Genomic DNA, 9948 nt, shown 5'->3' on the forward strand with positions numbered 1-9948 from the left:
TTGGCATGGGCACAGGGTGGGACGCCCCGATGGCAGTGTGCTGGCTGCATACAGCCCGCTTTCCCCTCGGTTCCCTCCTGGGCACTCTGGTCCTACCTAACCAGGTGTCAGTCATAGGGGTTTTCCTGTGGTCAGGCCCCTGTTTCAGGCCCTCATTGTCCTCAGAGAGGAGGTGGTGCCAAGGGGCACTGTGTGCTTTTTGGGACTCTGCGGAGTAGGGAAAGTGAAACTTCCCAACTGGTCACTGCCACGATGGTTATTTTTGGTACCCCTGTCATTGCGATGGTGAAAGATGGCGTGGCTGGGACAGACAGAAGGTGGGAGGGACAGAGGGACAGACACAGCCCTGGCACTGTGGCCCACCCAGCCTGGCTGCGGGAAGCGCTGGCGTCACACTGGAGGAAGTGCCCATTCCCACCCAGCCTATTCCCGTCAGGGGTTGGATCCTTGTCCCTTCGCAGGGACTGTCCTGGGGTCACATCCCTGCTGTGTGTGGGGAGGTTGTGGGGGGCCCTGGCTCCTGTCTGGGGCTCAGTGTGGGCATCCCCAACTGACAGCACTGGCTGTGGTGGCCTGGCACTGGCTCCTGGCAATTCTGTTGTTTTCCAGGGTTTGGAGATCCTGCCTTCTTCCTCCTCCTGCTCCTCCTGCTCCTCCTCCAGGCACCCAGCCCAGCAGCTGGCCCTGGGCCCAGGCTGTCTGCTCTCGGCTCTTGGGGCTCTGCACGGGGGCCCGGCGCAGCCGGGGAGGGGAGCTCAGCCCTGGAGTGGGGGGGTCCTGGCTCTCCAGGGGCCATCCACCTCCCTCTGAGGTGATGCAGATGGCACTTGTCACTGTAAGCCCCTGGGAGGACTCTGGCATTCTGGAGCTGCTGTGTGACCCACTGGGCTGATGGGTGGGCGCACCCCGGAATGGAAGTGGGGCAGTGGGGTCTGCATGGGTGTGATCAGGGTGATGCTGTTTGGCCCCAGCATGTTGCTACCAGGAGCCAGAGACCAGCCCGGGCATGGTGCGTGGTGTACGCGCTCTGTACCCCCCGGCAATGGCAGGGTGGGCTCCAGCGGCCACAGAGGTCACGTCCCCCCTTGCTGTGGTGTCTTGAGTCAGCGCATCGCCATGCCCTGCCCGTGGCTGCCACTGACGCAGGCGCTGGGGACTCAGAGCACAGGAATGGGGTGGCCCTGTTTGGAGGACTGGGGACCTCCTGCACGTCTCATTGACCCACTGTTGTTGAGGTCAACTCACCCTTATTAATTAGATGCCTCTATTAAAGTGGGAGGGGGAGGTTTTCGGGCTCCACTGTCCCCTGTGTCCCTGCAGCTCCACTCGCCAGGGATACGTCTTGCCTGGGGAGGGGGACCTGAGCTAAGAACCCCCCCATCTTCTCTCCCCTCCAGGTGCCTGTGGGAGACGCAGGGAGCCGGCATGGCGCAGCCCAGTGCACCCCCTGCCTATGATGACAAGAACCCTCTGTACCCCCCACCTCCAGCCGGGTACCCCCAGCCCCCCCACTATGGGGGGTACCCCCAGCCTGGGGGCTACTACCCACAGCCTGGGGGATACCCCACAGCAGGGGGGTATGCACAACCAGGGGGGTACCCAGGGGCAGGGGCGTACCCCCAGCCGGGGATGGCCATGCCCACCATGCCTATGCGGTTTGGTAAGTGGGGGCATCTTGGGGTTCTTTGGGGGAGGAAGGGGGGCACTAGAAATAGGGATGCTGTGGGGGAGAGCTGCATGGCTGACCCTGATGCTGATGGTGTCCCTCACCGCAGGTGACAATGGCATGGGGGATGGCTCCCCATTCCAATCGGCCGACTGGGATGACAGGAAAGTCCGGCACACCTTCATCCGCAAGGCAAGTCCTACAGGGCTGGGGGCACCTGTTAGGGTGGGGGCCATGCGCTGACCCTCCCCTCTCTTGCAGGTCTATGCCATCATCTCCTTGCAGCTCCTGGTGACAGTGGGGATCATCGCCGTGTTCACCTTTGTGTGAGTGGAGGGTTCCTCCTTAGCCTTGACCTAAAGAGGGAGGGGTCCTGACCCTTTGTCCTCTGGGGGGTCCTGAGGAGACAATAGTTCCTGACCCCCCTTCCCTGACACTCGTCCCTCCTATCCCACAGCCACCCTGTCCGCTCCTTCGTCCAGAGGAACGTCGCCATCTACTATGCCTCATAGTGAGTAGGGGTCTGCTGCCTTATGCCCCCCATCCTGGGGTGATCTGCAGGAGCTGGCACCCCACAGTCACAGTCTCCAGCCCTGGGGGTCCTGGTGGGGGGATTGCAGAGTTGACACCCATTCTCTCTCTCTGCAGTGCTGTGTTCCTGGTGACCTACCTGGTGCTTGCCTGCTGCCAGGGTCCCCGGTGAGTTGATGGTGGCTGGGACCACTGCGATGACAGGGTGTGGATGTAGGAGCGGTTCTCCAGGGCATCAGGAGCAGGGTGTTTGCCTAGAGGGTGGGGAGCAGGGGGACACAACATGGCCACTGTCACCAGCTGACCTCCCTACCCTGGTTTCATCCGCAGGAGACGCTTTCCCTGGAACATCATCCTGCTGAGCATCTTTGTGAGTGGGATGGGGTTGGGGGGGGAGCTGGCGGTGCCCCCATGGCAACCCAGCTCCCCATGCCGGCTGGGGGGATAGGGGGATAGGCGGGGGCAGCCAGGAACTGCTGCACTCCATGGGGCTGCTCACCCCCTGAGCCCACCCTTCTCTCCTGCAGACGCTGGCCATGGGGCTGATGACGGGGACAATTGCCAGGTATGTCCTGGGCCCTGTGGTGACAGGAACTGGACTCCCTCTCGTCCTGCACGATGCAGCTGGCTCAAATGAGAGGCTGCTGGAAGCCAGGGGACACTTTGATCCCCTGGGGTTGGGGACAGCAGGGTCCCTGTCCAGGATCGGGGCTGGGAGGGTCACCAAAACCCCCTGGGAGGGGGACACCAAAGCTTGGGGTGACTCTGGTTGTCCCCTCCATTTGCAGCATGTACCGCACCAACGCTGTCCTGATCGCCATGCTCATCACCGCCATTGTGGCCATCATTGTCACCATCTTCTGCTTCCAGACCAAGGCAAGGAGGGGGATGTGCCCTGCCCTGGTGGGGGTCGGGCACAGGGAGCCAGGTGGTGGGGACACGTTGGGCTCTCCCATGACGTGCGTGTGTGTCTCCTTCCCTGTAAGGTTGATTTTACATCGTGTCCGGGTCTCTTCTGTGTGCTGGGCATCGTGGTCATGGTGACCGGGATCGTCACCGCCATCGTCCTCTCCTTCAAATATGTGAGTGGGGGGGCAGAGGGCCTGTGGGGTGCCGTGGGTGTCCCTGGTGGGGCATCTGCAGGGCTGGCAGAGGGGTTCGGGTGCCCCCCTTTGAGGGAAGCAGGGTGTGGTGCTGGCCATGGCACAGGCAGCTTGCCCGCAGGGAGAGGGTGGGTTGGCGTCAGCAGCAGCTCCTTGGATCCGGGTGCGGGCAGGACGTGCCCTGCCTTGCCCGCTGCCTGCCAGGCTCACCCTGCCCGTGTCCCCCTCCCCGCGCAGGTCCCCTGGCTCCACATGCTCTATGCAGCCATCGGCGCCATCGCCTTCACCCTGGTGAGTTGGTGGCTGGGGTGGCAGAGAGTGTCAGGCACGGACTTGGGGGGAAACCCTGCCTTGGAGCTTGCCTGACGCTCTCTTCCCCACCCCAGTTCCTTGCCTATGACACCCAACTTGTGCTGGGGAACAGGAAGAACACATTAAGCCCTGAGGAGTACATCTATGGTGCCCTCACCATCTACACCGACATCATCTACATCTTCACCTTCATCCTGCAGATCGTGGGCCGCGATTAGCCTGAGACCCCTCCTGTCCCGACCCTGCTGCCCCTCACCCCTTTCTCTGGCCTCTGTACAGGATATGGCCACTTACCACGACTCGTAACGCTTTGGCATCCCTACCCATAGACTGCTAAGGAAAGGGCTTCCCTTGACCCACCCCCACAAGCCTCCAAGGGTAGCGTGGGGGAACCAGCTGCCTGTGTTTAGGCAGTGCCCAACCTCAGCACTGCTTGCTGAGGCCATGCTGGCGGTGCCGGGCTGGTAGCAGAGTGCCACGGTCCTGCCTGGGCTCAGGGAGCTCGCAGCAGCACTGGGACTGTGTTGGGATGTTTCTGGGAGAGTCCGGTCAGTGTCATTCACTTGGTGCCTTAAACGCGGCTCAGGCCATGTCCCATTCCTGAGCTGCGGCAGTGCCCGGTGCGGGCAGGATGGGGAACCCTGTGTGGTACTCGTGGCAGAGCTCGTGTTCCCAAGGCCCTGCAGCTGTGGCCGTGGACGAAGTTGCACTTGCTAAATAAAACACTTTAATTTTGCAGACTGTCCCAGTCTCACTGCGGTGGCAACTGCCCTGGAACCCCATAGGCAGCCTCCATGGGGGCTGCGGCCCCGGGCAGCGCAAACCCTGCTTTGGGATGGACAAACCAAGGTCAAGCTGCCCATGGCTGGCCTCCCTCCCTGGCCTGTACTCCTCCACCTGGCTGCAGAGCAGCTGGGTTCCTCCCCCAGAGCAGGGGAGCAGGCAGGACTGGGACTGAGTACTGAGGCAGTGACTGCAGTGGCACCGAGCTGTTCCACTCATGAGGGATGATGTTTATTTGTCCCTATCCAGCCCCACAACCACCCCATGGGCTACACAGGGAGTGCAAGTGCCAGTGCTGTGTGTCCTGTGGGGCTGGTGTCCCCTTGACCAGTCCCTTTGGGGTGCCAGGCTTGGGGTGGGGGCAGCCTGGCTATGCCCCCCTGGCCACCCTCTTGTATCGCTCTGACTCGTACTCGCCCCGGGTGGCTTCTACCATCTTTTGGCGGATTTTGAGCTGCTCCAGGCGGTTTTTGTCCACTTCCCGCTTCACCAGGAGGAAGAGGATGATGCCAGAGGGCAATCCGATGGCCCTGCAGGACAGACAGGGGGCAGAGGATGCAAGAGAGCTGGTGGGAAACAATTGCCCTGTGCCACTCTGGGGCGCACGGACACCTCCCAGCTCAGCTCTCCAGGCCCCCATGACTCCTTGTGTCCACCCCCAGGCCCTGCAGAGCAGCAGTCTCCTGGTGCCGAGCTTCTCCTGCCACCCGAGCCACTCACCAGGCCACCCCCACCGGCTTCATCGGGTTCTTGCCCTTCTTGCGGGTGGGAATGTACTCCACCCCCTCGGGGAGCCCGCCACGGCCAGGCTCCGGGCCGGACTGTGGCCCCGCTGGCCGGTGGCAGCTCTGCCTGAGGAGCCGTGTGCCAGGAGGGGACAGGCAAAACCGGGGCCGGGCACTACGCGCTGCTGGTCCTGCTGCCAAGAGCAGCCCTGCGGGGAGAGAGGGGTTAGGGACAGGCGACCATGGGGCAGCGTGGGGCGCCCAGCCTGAGCCCTACCCCTGCCCCGCCCAACCCCGGCGGCAGGGGGCGCTAGAGGGCGGGGCCTAGACAAAGGGGCGCGGCTCTACGGCCTCCGGCTGGCGGAGCGGGCCCGGGGCCGCGCCCCTCCGCCCGCCGTTACCGCGCAGCGTGCCGAGCGCCGCCGCCATGGCGATCCGTGCAGGTGCGCGGCAGCCCCGGGGCATGCCGGGAGCTGCAGTCCGCCGAGCGGGGGTGCCGTGCACAGGCGCTGACAGGACTGCGCGCGGAAACTACATCTCCCAGAGGGCACCGCGCGGGGCGGGCTCTGCCCAGCGCTGCTGGCGGAAGGGGCGGGGTCCGGGTGAGGACGCTGCCGGGTTGGCTGAGACGGCGGGGCGGCCGGCGGGGATTGGCCAGGGCGGGCCGAGCGGCGGAAGTGGCGGCGGCGGGGCGGGGCGCGCGGGCAGACCGGCATGGAGCCCGCCGAGGGGCCGGGGGTGGTGGACTTCCACGGCGATGAGGAGATCATCGAGGTGGTGGAGTTGGGCCCGCCCGGTCCGGGTGAGACGGGGACCCCGCGCCTCGCACCGGGCAGCGCCTCCAGCCTGGGCAGCGGGCCCGCTCTGGCCCCGCACCAGCGCCAGGCCAGGCCCTGCCCGGCCGCGGCGCCCGGCCTGTTCCGTTCCCCCTCCGATCCCCCGGGGCCTTCGGCCTCTCCCCGCGTCGCGCCCCGCTGCTGTGCGGCTCTTTCGCTCCGGGTCTCCTGGCCGCGGTGGCGTTGTGGTGGCGCGGGCCCCAAGGACTCCCCAGCACACCCAGTGCCCTGCGGTGGCCGATCCGGGCAGGCCGCAAGCCGAGCCCTGACCTCTGCCCCCTCCAGATGACCTGGCCGACGAGATGGAGGACGTGGATTTTGACGAGGCGGGAGAAGAGGCCGATGCCGAGACGTGGGAGACGGAGGACGAGGAGGGCGGGGGGGACAGCATGGAGCCGCAGGATGACAGCGAGGTCACGTTCTCCCTGCACTCGGGTGAGTGCGCGGCACGGGCAGTGGCCGCCGGGGTCTCCTTCGGGACCTGCTCCCACAGGCTGACGTTCACCGGGTTGAGGGGGGTGCAGGTTAAGGTCCTTGAACACCACTGGTTCCTGGCTGTGCCTGGGATGGCCATCAGAACTCGGGGCTGCCTCGGGCTGTGCTCGTTTATACCTTACACTCTGGCAGAGAAGCCCTTTGAGCCCCTTACCATGGCAGCGCACCCTGAGCTCTGCAGAGAGCGCGTGATGCGCTTCCTCCATGGGAAGCGATTCCCACTGGTTTGGTTGGGAGTTCAGCTGGCTGTGTGGTTTGGATCCCCTGGAATGCCGAGTGCGGTGTGAGCAGTGTCCGAGCTGTGTGGACTCTTTACTTTTCTGTGAAGCTTCTGTTTTCTGCGTGAGCCTTGACCCTAAGACCAACACGCTGGCAGTGACGGGTGGGGAGGACGACAAGGCCTTTGTGTGGCGCGTGAGTGATGGAGAGCTCCTGTTCGAATGCACAGGTGAGGTGCTCGAGGGTTGTTCAAGCCCTGTCACTCCCTGGCCATGCTCATCCCCAGCCAGTGCTCTGCTGGAGCCAGTCTCCTGACTGTCCTCCGTGGCTCTGCCTGAGCAGTCTCTCCCCCAATGCCTCCAGGGCACAAGGACTCAGTCACCTGTGCTGGCTTCAGTCATGACTCTGTGTTTGTTGCCACTGGTGACATGTCTGGGCTTATCAAAGTATGGCGGGTGGAAGCCAAGGAAGAAGTGTGGTCCTTTGAAGTGGGGGACTTGGAGGTGAGTGGTAGGATTCCTGGTGCTATGGGAAGCCCATGAGCCAGCATGGGTGGTGGTGGGGACACGCAACCCTCATGATGCTGCCTGTTCTCTCTGCCCAGTGGATGGAGTGGCACCCTCAAGCCCACGTCCTTCTGGCAGGCACAGCGGATGGCAACTCCTGGATGTGGAAAATCCCCAGCGGAGACTGCAAAACCTTCCAGGGCCCTGCGTGCCCAGCCACATGTGGCAGGATCCTGCCTGACGGTGAGGCATGGAGGCTGTCCAGGGTGGGGAATGTCACCAGCACTGTGACAGATCCTGCTGCCACCTCTGTCCTCCTTTTTCTGCCAGTCTGTGCTGAGGGATGAGTGGGGCTCTTGTTCTATCTGCTGGTCTTGTCTTACCCAGGGAAGAGAGCAGTGGTGGGATACGAGGATGGGACCATGCGCATCTGGGACCTGAAGCAGGGAACCTCACTGCATGTCCTGAAAGGTACAGAAGAGCTTAATCACCTGGGGTGCTCCCTATTTGGGGAACATCCCCTTCCAGTGGGCTCTTGAGCTCTGCACAGGTGGGAAGATGGCACATTCCAGGGCCAGGGAGGGAGACTGGTTTCCCCCTCCCTGCGGGTGCTGGCAGAGCTGGGGCAGGTGGAGGCTGCAGGAAGGGTTTTGAGGCCCACCCGATCTCCATGGGGAGGACATGTGGAGCTCATAGCTGTCCTGCTCACCCCCAGGCCAGGATGGCCATCAGGACCCCTTGACGTGCTTGGCCAGCAATCAGGACGGCAGTTTGATCCTGACGGGCTCCGTGGACTGCAACGCCAAGCTGGTCAGCTGCGCCACGGGCAAGGTGGGTGCCCGCGCAGGCGGAGCCAGGAGCCGCCGGGGACCAGCCTGGGTGTGCGGGCGGTTCACAGCTCTGCCGGCCCCGAGCGGCCCGTGGTGGTCCCCGGCAGCCAACAGGAGGCGACCGCGGCCAAGACAGCCGCGGTGGGGCTCAGGGCCGGTCCCGCGGGGCTCGGAGCTGGAGCAGGTTCCCCCCCTTGTTTGCTCCGAGGAGCTGAGGTTTTGGGCTGGATCCCGAAGGGGACCTCGATGCGGCGGGGGTCCCTTCCCCTCCCTCAGACACTCTCCAGCCTCCCTCCACGCAGGTGGTGTGCGTGTTCAAGATGGAAAGCACGGCCCCCAAGGCCCCTGGTGGTGAGAGCGAAGAGGCAGAGTCCAACTCGGTGGAGTCCCTGGGCTTCTGTAATGTGTGAGTGTGGGGACAGCCCCTCTTCAGTGTGGGATCTTACAGGGGGTGTTTCCATCCCTTGCACTTGCTCTGCTACGTTTCTCATCTCCATCCTCCCCAGCTGGCTGTGGAGAGCCTGGGTCACTTGGGTGTGACACAGAGGACAAGAGACACCATATGATCAGTCCTCCCTACAACCCGGTGGGTTTCTGAGATAGCCTGATGGGCCACTGTTGGGCCAGGATAGCCTCCAGACTTGGCTGCTGGGGATCTTTCCTACCAGGACAGTGTCTTCTGTCTTGTGAACCTCAGGCTGGTTACTGACTGTCTCTGTCCTGTTGTGTTTCCTGATCAGGTTGTCCCTCACCTTGATACGCAAGGGTTTGCCTTCAACCTTGACGTGCTTCCATCTCTGCTTCCCCCAGGCCCATGTAATGCCTGTTCCCCTTTCTGCAGGATGCCGTTGGCTGCTGTGGGGTACCTGGATGGCACGCTGGCTATCTATGATCTCTCGACACAGAGCTTGAGGCATAAGTGCCAACACGAGGTACTGCCCTACCACCCCCTCCCTTTACCTGGGGGGTACTCTTTGGGCCCAGCCAAGACCTCCCTTGGAGCCCAGGGCCTTTCCTGGGGCCAGTTCCCAATTCATGCTTCTCCCTCAGCCCCTTGGGCTTCCCCAGAGGCAGTCACAGTCCCGGCACAGAGGATGTGCCCCAGAGCCTGGCCCTGGGGGCTGGCCCTCCTATGCAGACAGCACTAGGGGAACCCATGGGGGGAGCTGAGCCTTGCTGGGGTCCCGAGTCCTCACCCTGTGGCCTCCCCCTGCCATAGTCGGGGATTGTGCAGTTGCTGTGGGAGGAGAGCTCGGCCGTGGTGTACACCTGCAGCCTGGACGGGGCTGTGCGGCTCTGGGATGCGCGCTCAGGGAAGATGATCAGCGAGTACCGAGGGCACTCGGCCGAAATCCTCGACTTTGCTGTCAACAAGTGAGTGGGGAACCCCTGCACCCCTTCTCTCATGGGACTGGGGTGGGGGTGCCATCACGGGCTTGTCTCTCCTTTGGGTGCCCCTGGGGTCTGTTGCTCAGGTCCATGCTGAGACTTTAGGCTCCCAACAGGGAGCAAGATGGAGCTGAGCCCAAAGATGCCTGAAGCTCCCAGCTCCATCTCTGAGCCCTGTCTCCCTCCAGGGATGCCTCCATTGTGGTGACAACCTCTGGTGACCACCAAGCCAAAGTGTTCTGCGTGCAGCGTCCTGATCGCTAGGAGCTGTGCTGAGGGATGTGTCCTGGCTCTGCTGCCAGGGGCTTGTGTACAGAGGGAAGGAGGAGACGGGTTCCACCACCCTTCTCCAGCACATGCTTTGTAATTTTCCAGTCTGCCTCACTCTGCCCTCACCATCTGGGGGCCAAGGCTGGGATTTTGTATGAAAGTGTCTTTTAATTATATAAATTATTTCACTTATCTGGATGCCATCCACTCTCCTTGTTGGAGGGAAGAAGACCTGTGGAGCTACGCTCCCTCCCTCCTCAGGTATCTCCCCAGCACCCAGCCA

General features: G+C 63.2%; 2 protein-coding genes across 2 annotated transcripts; both read left to right on the forward strand.

Annotated features, from left to right (window-relative positions):
• The first annotated feature begins 984 nt into the window (after positions 1-984).
• TMBIM1 (transmembrane BAX inhibitor motif containing 1) lies at positions 985-4350 on the forward strand. The gene is made up of 11 exons (XM_062607759.1): positions 985-1660; positions 1776-1858; positions 1928-1992; positions 2124-2177; positions 2315-2365; positions 2528-2567; positions 2725-2762; positions 2986-3073; positions 3184-3279; positions 3538-3591; positions 3687-4350. The coding sequence occupies exons 1-11, from the start codon at positions 1426-1428 to the stop codon at positions 3828-3830; spliced, it is 948 nt and encodes a 315-aa protein (XP_062463743.1). The 5' UTR covers positions 985-1425; the 3' UTR covers positions 3831-4350.
• Positions 4351-5785: 1435 nt separating this feature from the next.
• On the forward strand, positions 5786-9857 carry AAMP (angio associated migratory cell protein). The gene is made up of 11 exons (XM_062607760.1): positions 5786-5922; positions 6242-6391; positions 6780-6899; positions 7034-7173; positions 7275-7419; positions 7564-7647; positions 7892-8007; positions 8309-8412; positions 8848-8938; positions 9226-9380; positions 9584-9857. Exons 1-11 carry the CDS (start codon positions 5835-5837, stop codon positions 9657-9659), a joined length of 1269 nt encoding a protein of 422 aa, XP_062463744.1. The 5' UTR covers positions 5786-5834; the 3' UTR covers positions 9660-9857.
• The last annotated feature ends 91 nt before the right edge of the window (positions 9858-9948 follow it).

Source organism: Pezoporus occidentalis, unplaced genomic scaffold (genome assembly GCF_034315485.1).
Source record: "Pezoporus occidentalis ecotype Australia unplaced genomic scaffold, CSIRO_AGI_Poc_V1 ctg126, whole genome shotgun sequence".
Taxonomy (NCBI): domain Eukaryota; kingdom Metazoa; phylum Chordata; class Aves; order Psittaciformes; family Psittacidae; genus Pezoporus; species Pezoporus occidentalis.

Excerpts from the sequence above, each read along its gene's own strand:
- TMBIM1 (XM_062607759.1), top strand. The coding sequence starts at position 1,426 with ATGGCGCAGCCCAGTGCACCCCCTGCCTATGATGACAAGAACCCTCTG. Across the intron at positions 3,074-3,183 it reads TCTTCTGCTTCCAGACCAAG|GTTGATTTTACATCGTGTCC; the intron begins GCAAGGAGGGGG and ends CTTCCCTGTAAG. Across the intron at positions 3,280-3,537 it reads TCGTCCTCTCCTTCAAATAT|GTCCCCTGGCTCCACATGCT; the intron begins GTGAGTGGGGGG and ends CTCCCCGCGCAG.
- AAMP (XM_062607760.1), top strand. The coding sequence starts at position 5,835 with ATGGAGCCCGCCGAGGGGCCGGGGGTGGTGGACTTCCACGGCGATGAG. Across the intron at positions 6,900-7,033 it reads GCTCCTGTTCGAATGCACAG|GGCACAAGGACTCAGTCACC; the intron begins GTGAGGTGCTCG and ends CAATGCCTCCAG. Across the intron at positions 8,939-9,225 it reads GGCATAAGTGCCAACACGAG|TCGGGGATTGTGCAGTTGCT; the intron begins GTACTGCCCTAC and ends CCCCTGCCATAG.